The sequence below is a fragment of the Pelecanus crispus genome, chromosome 2, assembly GCF_030463565.1.
Source record: "Pelecanus crispus isolate bPelCri1 chromosome 2, bPelCri1.pri, whole genome shotgun sequence".
Taxonomy (NCBI): Eukaryota; Metazoa; Chordata; class Aves; order Pelecaniformes; family Pelecanidae; genus Pelecanus; species Pelecanus crispus.
In genome coordinates this window covers 25,809,619-25,823,158 of record NC_134644.1, presented here as the reverse complement: position 1 = coordinate 25,823,158, position 13,540 = coordinate 25,809,619, and the positions used below count along the sequence as shown (strand labels likewise).

The following is a 13,540-nucleotide window of genomic DNA, read 5'->3' as shown; positions in this document are numbered from 1 at the left end:
AGGAAAATTAAGAACTAAATGTGTTTATTTGAAGGTTCATCACCCGGCTCAAAGGAAGAGATATGTAAACTGCAATGTGTGGAATGTGTCAACAAGAGATGGAAATCTAAATAGTGGACCTACTGATAGTGGATCAGGGTAACCTGACTCTAGCACACAAAATTATTAGACTCAACATATCTTTCTACCATAGTGTACGGGGTAGTTTATTAACAAATCATCCCCATGTTTATACTAGTTAAGACAAAATATAATTTTAGTCTCAAGATGTTCTATGCAATTCATCAAAGAGTTACAAACAGATTTTATCTTGTATTTAAAATACACATACAATTAACTAAAATATTAAAAGCACTGTTCAGAACACTATCTATTCTACAGGTACTGAATCTTTCTTGACTGAGTCCAACGTTTTAACTCTTTTGATCTTTTTTAAGGCTCCTTCACAAACAGAGGGCTTTCTAAGAGCGAGGTCTGTAACAGCCAGTGGCCCTCCAATTAATTGAGGTGTACTTTCGACAGTTACCAAGCGACCAGATCCAATCTGAAAAACAAAATAAATGCATTGCTTGACATTCATGTTAGCATGTAAAATGAGATGAGAGTTAAATCATGAGCTGTCTTTCAAAAATATTATTCAGCTGGTGGAGATGGATGCTGAGGTTTCTGAGGTCCACTCAAACTATCCTTTATACCAAATTCACAAACTGTTCCCATCAATACAAAGGAAAAGACAAAGTGGTTTTTCAGCAGGTACCTTGATGTATTCTGCTTTTCTGCCTTCATGTCTGATCTTATGAATAGAGGAAAAGAAAATCAAGCCTTTATTACAATAGCAGTTTGTTGTGCAATGTTATTTGGATTTCTATATAACATCAGCCCCAGTTTTTGTCTTCAGAATTTCACTATACCTTAATACTTCAAAGAAAAAAAAGGGAACAGACCCTGTTTCTCTCAGAATGCAATTGCTTATAACTACTGCTCCAGGAAAACTCCAAGACTGACAGAGACATACACTTTCCAGTCTCATTACTACTCTTTATACTGAATAGGTTCAGGTCTGAATAAAAATCCGAGTGACACCTCTATCTTCTAACCATGGCCTACTAAAACAAACAATGCAACTCTTTGAGTGGCTCACATGTTTGATTACTTGACTGTGACTGGTTTGCAACAACCATCATAGCTTAATTTTCATCTCTCCCTATTAAGGGTGGTTGGCAGAGAGGAGGGAAGAAGACTGTTCCATGAAAAAAACTGCCAGCCATATCTGTCATTTGTAATTCTTCTAAGCAGTGTACCCAAGGAATTTTATATGATGTTGCTGATGTGTTTGTTTTCTTAATCCACTTGTTCTGCAAAACAGACTAACCTTTTCCATGTTTTTGTCTACGGTTGTTGAAATATTGGCTATAGAACCATGAAGATATCTTCTTGTTAAATCCTCTCCCTCCAAAGAAATGAACAATCTTGGCTTGAGGTCCAAGTCTTTAAAGTAAAACCTAACAATGTATTTCTCTCTACTAACAATTTCCAGAATACTCATGTTTATATCTAAATTTTTCAGATATTCTGCAAAATATTGCTGATTAACAGACTCACTGATATATGCACGTAACGAAATAATTTTTCTAGCCCATCTTGCATTCACAGATGTATCTCTCCATATCTTTCAGAAGTTTAGGGCAAAGACAATTTGATAAAAATCCTAGTCCAGCACTCTGAGACCATCCCCCTGCTTCCTGTTAAGCTCCTCCTTTATTCTTCACATCAAACATGAACAGCCTCTTTTCTTTTTCAGGATGCAGCCACCTTAGTTAAAATTACTCATTTATGCCAGAGAGCCCATGATAATACAATCTCTTGCCTTTGTGCAAGTTTGGGAACAGCACCTCATGTTTTTTCTTCCTTGTTTCTCCTTACATGTAAGAGTAACTTATAAGCAACCAAGAAGCTATCCCTTCCCCTAAAATCCTCCTTAGCTGTGATGCTTACACAGAAATCATCCAGCGAGCTCAAAAGCAGTTACTGACTGGAATGGAGATTCTCCCATGTCTTACCCCATCTTGTCAAAACTCAACATCTAAATATGCTGTTATGCCCAAATAAGATCTTAACAATGGTTTTTATTTTCTCACACTTCAATTAACTGATAGAAATGAGGAAAAAAATAATCTTTTCTGTAGATGCAACGAGTGGCTTATCTGCAGTCAGGAACACGTTTACAGACAAAGGACACCTCTACTGATGTATTAGGGATTGCACAGATTTACCCAACAACAAATGAAGGAGGTCTTGACCTCAGCAAGGTTTTCATGAAAGGCTGTCCCACAAGAGGTACATGTCAAGTAGCATAGGGACCATCTTGCCCACAGTTTTTATGAGTAACTGGCAGATCTGAATCTCATTCTGACCAACTACCTGTTGTCTGAGGATATGTCAGAAGGGGAAGTGGTGCTTTGCAGGAGATACAGATTCTTTCTTACATACTTGGAGATCATCAACATAAACATTATTAAAGAAAGAGTAAGCAGCAGCACATATACAGCCAGAATAAACCCCAAACCACTTACTCATTAATGAACACAGTGTCACTGGGGATTACTTACTGTTGTACCGAGGCCTTTAATATCAGTAGAATGGACTGCTCCATTTTGAGTCTTCAATTTAGATCTGGAAGCCTCTATTGATTTTTCCTGAAGCCTTTTTGCTTTCTAAAGATAGTTAGAAAAAAGGCAAAATTGTTTTAATCACAGTGAATTGTATCATTTGCACTTGTCAGAAACTACACAAACAAAATGACAAAATAAATGAGGTGATAATTCTATTGGCCTTTAATTGTAAGTACCCTCCCTCTGGTTTGTGACTCTCCCTTGTACTGGGGACCTGAAAACAGAATAAACAGACATGGCTTCACAAGGGCGAGAAGGGAATAATCACTTGCTATGACCTGCGGGCTATATTGTTTCTAATATAGCCACATACGCTGTTAGCCTTCATCACCACAAGAGCACACAGCTGTCTCATTTTCAGCTTGTCACCCCATACATAGTACACATCTACATAGCCAGTCAGTCCCCAGGCTGTTCTGATGCATGGCAACCTTAATACATCCCAGATGCAGGACTTCACATTTTGTTTTCCTGAACTGCATGAGCATTTGGTCAGCCCATTCCTCCAGCTTGTCACGGTCTTTCTGAATAGCAACCCTACCTCCCAGCATATGGATTGCTTCCTCCAGCTCAGTATCATGCATGAACGTGATGAGGTTGCACACTGATCCAATATCCAAATAATTAATGAAAATGATAAACAGTATCAACCCTGTAATTAACTCTGAGGAATATCACTCAAAACTGACGGCTAGTTAAAGTTTAATCACTGACCACTGTCCTTCGAGCCCATCAGTCCAGCTAGTTTTTCATCCAACTTGTAGTCCAGCTGTAGTGGACAACACCTATATGCAGTCCAGTCTATATCTCCCCAATTTGGCTACAAGGATGCTACACAAGACTGTGCTGAGAACCTTGCTAAAGCCAAGAGAAATAACATCCATCTTCCTCCTTCTCCAGAGCTAATAATTTTATCACAAAAGGCAACCATGTTGGCAAGGCATGATTTGTCCTTGGTAAATCCACGACAACCATTTCCAATCACCTTCTTGTCCCTCATGTGCCTAAAACAGCTTTCCAGGGACTCAGTTAAAACTAACCAGCCTGAAGTTCTCTGAATCCTTTTTCTGGCCCTTTTTAATTTCTAATTCTTGCATATCCTTTGGGAAATGAAGAAAAATTAAATTAAGCTGCCAGAGCATTTCTTTTAAGTCTGATTTCATTCATTCTCTGACTTAGTCTGATCTCCTAACCAGGACTCTAACATTTTTTGTGTTCTTTTGGAAAAGCACGAATATTGCTGAAAGACACTCCTTTCATCATAAAATATTTCTCATCTTGAAAGATGTGTGATGTATTAAAAACAGGTAATGAAATATTAGAAAAAATAAAGAAAAGAATGTCCAGACTTTTAGTTTCAACAATTTCAGGACAACTATACATACACACACACACACACACACAACCCCCCCCTAATGGCAAGTGCATAGACAGTGTTGATCCCCAATTTGTGACCGTAATCAGAAAAGCAAATCATAGAATCATAGAAGAGCAGAAGAATCAATGATTTCACAGCTTTGCCAATACAACTTATGGTTCATTCTTGTATGTCTGTGTGAATATAACATTTACTGTAACTTCTACCTGAATATCCTCATAATTCATTAAGAAATTTGTTTGGAACTTCCCAATTATTACAACTACACTGTGAATGTAAATTTTGCTCCATCACTCAGATTTCTTACCTTCAATGCCTCATAGTTTGATGTCCGAGTCAAGAAATTTTCCCAACATTTATTTACCATTTCTCTCTGCTTATGGATAGCTTGGCTCTGTAATATAAGTAAGATTTACAAGATACAATACAATCCTATTCTTACAAGCTTTCCTGAACTCTTTGCTTGTGCTGTTTGGATAGTATGTTTACCTACGCCCCTTTGGCTACCTTAGCTCATCCCTCTCACTTGAGATTGGATGATGTTGTAGTAATGTACTTGTCCTTTAAAGACTTCAGTCATGCACTGCCTTTAAAGAAAAAAAAAAAGGCTTACCTTCTCTGTTGCAAAGAAATTTTCCCCTCTTCCAAAATAAATGTTGGAAGAGCCCCAGCTCTTTCAGGGATACTTTCTGTATATGCTCGCTCTCAAATACTGAATATCAGACATGGAATCAGTTCTGGTGACAAAAGTGCAGGCATCATAATGCATGACAATCCGTCAAAAACACTAGCATGAGATGTTAGAAAACTGGATGTCATGGTTTAACCCCAGTCGGCAACTAAGCACCACACAGCCGCTTGCTCACTGCTCCCCTCCCCAGTGGAATGGGGGAGAGAATCAGGAAAAAAAAAAGTAAAACCCATGGGTTGAGATAAAGACAGTTTAATAGGACAGCAGAGGAAGATAAAGTAATGATAATATTAATAATAATAATAATGATAAAAGAATATACAAAGCAAGTGATGCATGATGCAATTGCTCACCACCAGCTGACCAATGACCTGCCAGTCCCCAAGCAGCGATCGCTGCCCCCTGGCCAACTCCCTCCCAGTTTCTATACTAGCATGACGTCATATGGTATGGAATAGCCTTTTGGTCAGTTTGGGTCAGCTGTCCTGGCTGTGCCCCCTCACAGCTTCTTGTGCACCTGGCAGAGCATGGGAAGCTAAAAAGCCCTTGACTTAGTTTAAGCACTGCTTAGCAACAACTAAAACATCAGTGTGTTATCAACATTATTCTCATACTAAATCCAAAACACAGCACTATACTAGCTACTATGAAGAAAATTAACTCTATCCCAGCTGAAGCCAGGACACTCGACCAATTGATCTTACTTCTCAGAAAGCAGGAGAGGATGAGACAGTAGAAGAGCAAAAATGCCAAATGCTTGCCTTATAACTAAAGCTGGAAAATGTCTATACCTGCTCACTCTCAGCAGGCTGGGAAGCACAAAGCCCTGCTTTGTGAAGTAATAAAGCTTTGTGAATGTTCAGCCAAAGGAGCTTATAACAGAGGCTTACATTTCATTTTAAGAAGCAGATGTAGTTGTAATAGGTACTTTAAATTGTTTTCTGCTATAGATGAACACAGGTACAACTCATAGTAACATAATGATAATTTCTCATTACACCATTGCTGATGCATCACTGATGATACTGCTTCATTTTTTCATGTTACTCTCTAAATATCGGCAAAATTATACAAATTGGGAGAACTGAGGTTAACCTAATTTAATTTAAAGTTAAAATTTTACTGCTGAGACAGATTAAAATATCTTCAAATAAAAAAAAATTCTTCAAGCAGTGCACACATACAGAATTCTCAACATTATATAATAAGAAAATCGTTATGTAAGTTGACAAAAAAGCTTTACATGGGTTTTACTTGTTTAAATACTCCTTGTCTTACCTTTGTATACGTTTTTTCCTCCTCTTGGATTTCTTGGTGGTGTTGACTTTCAAGCACTTCAGTCTGCAGAGCAGCAACCATTCTTCCAGTGTCTTCCGATATCTCTGAAATAACTTTCAAGGCTTCCTCATCTGATGCAACAGGCCTGAATTCTTCTTTTAGTTCTGCACACAGTTCACTCCAAACTTCTCCAACCTGTGTGTGAAACACACCACACTATTTGATATTTATCTCTTTTTTTTCAGTCCCAATTATTCAAAATATAATAGAGCAACAATCTCCCTATTGTTGTTTCAGTTCCTAGAATTTTTATGCAAGGTTAGATTTCAGTGATGCTATGCCAAATTAATTTATGATAATCCTCCCTAAGCCTTCCCAAGCCCAAGCTTGACTCCACAGAGCAGTAACAAGAATGCTGGTAACTACAGAAACCCAGAAGAGATACAGATAGCTACAAGATACTAAATTACAAGAGTGAAGAGTTGTGTTCTACTAGCTGCTTCTTAAAATTGCAAACTGCACACATTATCAGAGTAAACTGCAACACGAGTCATAAATGGAAGCTGGAATTATCAACTAAAGATCAAGTCTTGCTAGTTCCTGAACACTTCAAGCTTTCATAGACTTTGTTCCTGAGCAGAAAATTAGCATAAACTGAGGCATCTTTTGAGCATGATGGCTCCCACAAAGCTTGTTATCCTGTTCTTGTTTCTTACAGGCACATCATTCTTAACTTTTGACAGTATGGATGGATACTGCATGTGGGGACAAAGATGGGAAAACATGGAAAAACCTTTATCAGAATGTGTATTTAATGTCATTTTTAATAGCACCACCCCCCTGCCAACTGACCTTACTGCACAAAGAGGCAGTCCTACTCTCCAGCCCTTCCCCAATTTCTTACTCCTATCTTGGCACATTCCTGTTTCTTGAGCTGGCAAACAGTTAAAACTATTTTTTTCTGAAGTTACTTTTAACTAGCATTGGTTTCTAGTCTTCTATGCAGTCACAAACATTTGTAGCAGTACAAAAGAGTCTGGGGAGTGCTGCAATGATGGAGGTGGGATTGGTTCTTTTGATGGTGAATACTGGCTTACACTCTCTGTGAAACTACAGGTGACTTGTGACACAGATGACTGCTTTTGAAGGGTTGTTTGTTGTATTCTGAGATATATTTGCTATTTTTGCAAACAGAGATACAGTAGTAATATTTTGTTCCACAATACTCACTTTGAAGTCAATGTAACGCCGTATGATAGCAAGTGTGACAAAATCCTTAGCAGATAAGCCAGGTAAATTTTCAAAACCTAAAAGAACGTTAATCATGTCAGTATTAACAGCATGATGAATTTATCTTAAAATATAACGTTCTAAAAAAAGACACTATCTTATTTGTCATATAATCACATGCAAAATCTTCATCACACATACATCAGTCAGTCACTCTTCTAATCCTGAGCAGGCTTTTGGTGATAAAAACCCTGTTTTCTCCGTAATAAATTCACTCTGTACTAACTCTTTACTCATGAGTGGCTCCAGCGACCTTCTGATCTCTTGGAAAGCCTGGATAGTACTGCATTTGCTACACTTTTGTGGTAAGGGTTTGATCTTCTGTTAAAGTAGACAAATAGTTGAGTCCACGTCTCAGTTTCTAAAGAAGCAATTCAGCACAAACAGAGTTTGCTTTAGCTGTGAAGTAGCCATCAGGAGAACTGTACTACAGAGTGACCAGTACTTTGTTTCAAAGCTGTGTAATGAGGGTCTCCTCCATCTTATCGACTTGAGCCTTGAGCATAATGCCTTGAGCATCATGACTCCATCTTTTAAAAAATATATTTACAATATGTGTAAAAGAATAAGGTAGGGAAGTATGGTTGCTGAGACTATGCCTCATTTTTTGCACACTGAATGTTAATTATACTTGATTTTTTTAAAAAAACCTATCTCTATATAGTCTATCAAATCTCATTCTCGACTTCGTCATACCATCTGTGTGGTAACTGGGAATGTAGCATCTATCTATTAGAGTATAATTACATCATGTTTTGAAGTTAAGAAATACCATAAATAAAGACCAATTAACACTGGTTTTCTAGATCACCATGTTACAGGCTGTTATGGAGCATGACTACAGTAAGAGGAAGATGCTAAGACTATAAAAATATTTCCATTTTTTTATTATCCACTTTCATGTCATTTCAGTACTTCACAGGAGACATTACAATTTATATAACTAACGTAAGAGGTATGTGTGAATATAGGAGAAAGCTGGAACAAAATCTCATACCTTTTTGCTTTAATAAAGAATTTGGCTGTGATCCAACATTTAACATAATTAACACTAATAAAAATTAGTAAGAACCTGGGTTACAACAGAGGAAGAACTAGCTATAATTTATTAGAGAAACTAAGGATGTTTTCAAACCAGTTGGTTCTCTAGGTCACCCAGGGAATTGGTTGAGACAATCACAGAACAATTACTGATCATCTTTGAACCTGTAGAGAATGGAAGTGAAAAAACAGACCTAATGCCTATTTTTAAGAGAGGAAAAGGACAAGCCAGAGGATATCAGTTTGGTTCAGTTCCTGAAAAAAGACTGAAACAAATAATTTAAAAAAGTGTTTATGCAGCTAAATGATAATAGTGAAAACATTTATATCCAGCATGAATTAGTAAAAACTAGGATCTAGCTTTAGTCTACAGCCAGATAAAAAAATCTTATGGATGTGGAAGAGTTTATCATGTATCTTGACTTCAGTTTAGGTTTTTTAGATACAGATGTAATGAGTATTATTCACATTCAGTGTGCAAACAACATAGAATTAGGAGAGACTGCAGAATTTCAAAGGAAAAGATTAATTAACCTTACCAATCTGAAAAATTATCTAAAACCACAGAGTTTAATTCAGTAAGGACAAATAAAAAATTCTAAATGTAGGAACAGTCATCTGTACAAATCCAGGATGGTAGATGACTGTACAAAGAGTATCATGCCACTATGAATACAGCAATTGTTATATTAATGTCAGAATGTTTATTTACAAAATGAGTAGTGTAATGTAGCTCTATTTGGCTGTGAGGCTTCTGCTGGAGTACTGTGTTCAGTTTTGGGACACTACAGATCAAAAAGAATGTGAACCAATTGGAAAGACTCAAGAAAAAAACAATGAGAATCATTAGAGGTTATGCTAGAAAATGAGATTGGCAAGTAATGTCTGCAGAAAGTAGTATTTCTTGATCTAGGGAAATAAAATTCAATGTAAAAGTGTTAAAACATGTGAAAGAGATATTGTGTGTGGGAAAACAAATTTCAGAAAATTTCAAGCAAATCTTAGGTTTAAATCTAGGAAAACTCTTCCTAATGGTAAGGGCAGAAAAGTACTAGGGAAGTCTTGAAATCCCCATCAATAGGGACTTTTAAGAACAGGAGTAGCAAGCATCTATTAACAACAGAGTGTTGATGATCCATCTCAAACTTCCCTTTGACCTTTTTTTTTTATAGTGGCTTTAAAGATTGCCAGTGAACAGGTTCAGTTTAATGACAAATATGACACTGACAAGGCAATTCACTTGTCTTACCTAGCTTGCACAATAATGAATAAAGTTTTGCCCGTATGTTTTCTGAAATTTCCATGATGGCAAAGCTGGGACAGTTGGCAGGCATGGGGATGACCTCTTGCTGCTTCTGGAAGCTGCTAGCAATAGGTCTCTTCATGTCTAATAATTTCAAAACACAAAACCAGAGTAGAAGAATGAAGAAGTAGTATGTTCCCAAAGCTATTAAACTTAGAGGAAATTCTACCTGTATAATGAAGTACGAGGATCTTTAGCAGGCAGCTATGGACATATTCTTTTCTGTGATGCCTCCTCCAGCAGAAGACAATTCCATCTTACTTTGTGGACACCATGTAAATAATTTTGATAGTTTGGCCAGGAATTTGAACATAATGTGGGCCAGGAAATATTAATCAGCATGACTAAAGATTTGTTAGAACATAGCACTCTCCTTACTTCTTTTTACAACATGTAACAAAACATGATGCCTTCTGTGGAAGAAACTAAGTAGTTTAACTGTCCAGCATTAGAAAAGCTGTTCAGACTACCAGTCACGGTTCTGTTCATTACCTGGTTCATTCCCAGCTGATGCAGAAAAAGCCATCTAGTGGTCAGACTCCAAAGGAAATAGACGGAAGGTATTTTAGGTTTGGTAAGAACTAGAGCATAAAGCTATGAGTATTGTAATTTACTTTCATCAGGATTCAGATTGCAAAAGCAAATACTGTCTTTGTTTTACTTTATTCAGTGGAACTGCTCACAGTTTCACATGCATCATAAAACTTACCAACAATCCTTCCATATTGATCACGTTTGACTCCTAGGTCCAATTCTTCCTGTCTCCATAACTGTATTAGAAGGTTAGCTGCTGTTTGATCTTTCTCCCCTCGCCAGGTACTGATGTGCGAAGTGGTTTTAGGGTTGTCACAAAATTCAACCAAGATTCCAAGAATTATATTGCACAGGTTCTTTCGCTTTAACTTGGTGAAGGGAAAAGGAAAACATGTTTTAAACCGTTCAAAACACAGTGATGTCTACCTTAAAAAATAGAGAAATTGTGTAATACGTAATCAAGTAACTACAAGCTTTTCATCACAACTATTTGCACAAAACTTATGTATAAACTTGTAAATCTTTCAAGTTTCTAGAATCCTGCCATGCAAAGTTCCATAAATCAAGGAACATGAGGGGAATGAGTGTAGGATCATACAAGATGTGCATACCTGCGTGTAAAATTACATAATAGGTTTTGTATACATGCCTCCAGGCTCACATGCTGGAGAATGTACTACTACCAAGATTTATTTTTGTAACAAACAGGCTCTGAAGGCAGTGCCTGAGTGGTACCACACAGCACCTGTTTATTTTGTGGCCAGATCTTTTAGCAGCAACTCAGAGCAGGGAACGGTCTGCAGCCTTGCACTGCAAGGCCATCAGAGGCTGTCAGTACAACCACTGACAATGAGGAGGGAATGAAACAAGGAAGGTCCATGCTTATTTTGTGAGAGGTGAAATGCCTGTGCCAGCTCTATGTCTAAGACCCATACAAGTAGCTATACATACAAAATACATGTACAAAGTAGCTTTAAACATCAAAACTTTTAAAGCCTTCTCTTACTAACTTCAATGTGAAGAAAGAACTGAAGTGCTTTTCTAAACAGACATGTCATCCAAAATAAGAGCACAGTTTGAGTTTTCTTTTTAAAATGAGTACATTTTTGGTAAATTTGAAACTCCCTCTGCCAAATTTTTTAAAAATTTTAAAAAAAAATTTTAAAAAAGATACATGGAAAATCCGTCCAATCATTTCTGGGCGGATATCCTGGTGTGTGATTACCTTCCTATCTCAGGGAATTACATACACTGATCTTTTTGTTAGTATTGTAATAGTCTTAGGAGATACTGTAACAAAAACAATGCAATTTTCCATGTTGTTTTACTACTCTCTCATTCTGTAACAACAATAATAAAAATACCTACTGCCAACAAATCCAGGAGGAAAAAAATGCCCTGTTTTTCAAGAAAATAATCCTCTGCAATGTAACATCCAATGACACAGGACCTTAAACAGAAATAATTTCACTGTGTAGAAACATTTTCATGCTTTGGAACATTCTACAAGCATATTATTTATTTTACTGAATTGCATAAATATATTTGGTATGCAATATGCTTCATACCTTCAGGAAGCAGAAAAACCATTTTTCAAATGCCTTTTCATTTACACTGTGTAACTAAATATACCCCACTGCTCTTTCTTCTCTTGCAGGTGGCACACCTTCCTTGTAGCAGCCCAAGAAATTTGGCAGGTTCACAGTGAATTGGATTAGGGTATGGATTTGAACTAAAACTAACTCAGTAAAAGAAGCTAAAATTTAGCTAGATCATGTCCCTGATCTGGCTTATTGCAGGTCTGTGTGAATATTTCTGCCAGCAGAATCAAGGGGGTGAGACAAGCAAGACTGTTTTTTTTGGCAACAGTGTTTGCTTTTCTCAGCTTAAAATTATCATAAAACCAGCATTCATGTTGCTATTGCTTCCTTCTCTTATTTCCTCACTTACGGTCATTAACACAGAAACTGAATGCATCTCCTGCATCAGTCTTTTTTCTCAGACAAACGTATCATTTGGCTCTTAATTTATTTATCAACCTCTGCCTTAAAACAAATTAACTTTTGCTTATCCTCCTATGTATTGGCATTCTCTGATAGCAGTGTTTAAAATATTTCTAGCCCAATATAGCCAGTTTACAAACACTTCTTATGCTTACACAGTTTTTAGCTAATACTGGTCTATTCTTGCCTTCTGTTTACTTCTCTGAAGTTGTTTACAGACTCTAACCATACACCTCTCTTAGACACTTGTCCTGGTTTCGGCTGGGATAGAGTTAATTTTCTTCCTAGCAGCAGGCATAGTGCTGTGTTTTGGATTTAGTAGGAGAAGAATGTTGATAACATGCTGATGTTTTTAGTTGTTGCTGAGTACTGCTTATGCTAGTCAAGGACTTTTTCAGCTTCCCATGCTCTGCCAGGCGCACAAGAAACTGGGAGGGGGCACAGCCAGAATAGTTGATCCAAACTGACCAAAGGGCTATTCCATACCATATGACGTCATGCTCAGTATATAAACTGGGGGGGGTTGGCCGGGGAGCAGCGATCGCTGCTCGGGAACTGTCTGGGTATCGGTCGTCGGGTGGTGAGCAATTGCATTGTGCATCACTTGCTTTGTATATTATTATTACTATTATTATTATATTGTTATTATTATTATTTTACTTTATTTCAATTATTAAACTGTTCTTATCTCAACCCGGGAGTGTTTCTCACTCTTACTCCTCCGATTCTCTCCCCCATCCCATCAGGGTAGGGGGAGTGAGCGAGTGGCTGCGTGGTACTGAGTTGCTGGCTGGGACTAAACCACGACAACACTCTTAGGTAACTTTGCATCTCAGGAGGTCACTCTGTGTGGGGAGTTAAGACTGCTGTGTAGGGAGTTAGGTTGTCATACCGAACCCCTATTTAGAAGAGAGTACATCCAGCATATTCTGTTTATCCTGTGTCATTTTTAATTAGTCAAATTGTATGAGGAATTTTTATACATTTTAAATAGAAGAAAGGCCTATATGTGCAGAGAAAGGCCATAGTATTGCAGACCTAAAAAATCCAAGGCTTGACATTTTTAAGAGTTACTGCTGCTAAAACACTTTACTAACCACAAGCAGTCAAGTGCACTGAAGAGGAGACAACTGTGGCCTAATCCACTATATAACTTCTTTGGATCCATCTGAATGAATGGGATAAGTATATCCACTCCTTCGTAGCTGAAGAGTTCCTGTTGAAACATTAATTAAAGCAATATGTTTCTTAAATAGTATTCACTAAATAGCTACATGGAACAAAATACAAAGGAAATTGAAAAATTTAAATACTTATATCATAATAAATTTGGCCCACTTGTGAGAGTAG

The 13,540-nt window shown here is 37.3% G+C and overlaps 1 protein-coding gene across 1 annotated transcript in view; it reads right to left on the bottom strand.

The window, feature by feature from the left end:
* Positions 1–370: 370 nt before the first annotated feature.
* Positions 371–13,540, bottom strand: part of CFAP69 (cilia and flagella associated protein 69) — a 30,351-nt gene continuing 17,181 nt past the window's right edge. The window contains exons 15-23 of the mRNA XM_075728198.1: positions 13,288–13,406; positions 11,556–11,637; positions 10,363–10,555; positions 9,600–9,737; positions 7,250–7,326; positions 6,020–6,214; positions 4,358–4,444; positions 2,610–2,714; positions 371–544 (exon numbers count right to left, since the gene is read on the bottom strand). Coding sequence (XP_075584313.1) covers positions 371–544; positions 2,610–2,714; positions 4,358–4,444; positions 6,020–6,214; positions 7,250–7,326; positions 9,600–9,737; positions 10,363–10,555; positions 11,556–11,637; positions 13,288–13,406 — 1,170 coding nt within the window. The remainder of the gene's footprint in view (positions 545–2,609; positions 2,715–4,357; positions 4,445–6,019; positions 6,215–7,249; positions 7,327–9,599; positions 9,738–10,362; positions 10,556–11,555; positions 11,638–13,287; positions 13,407–13,540) is intronic.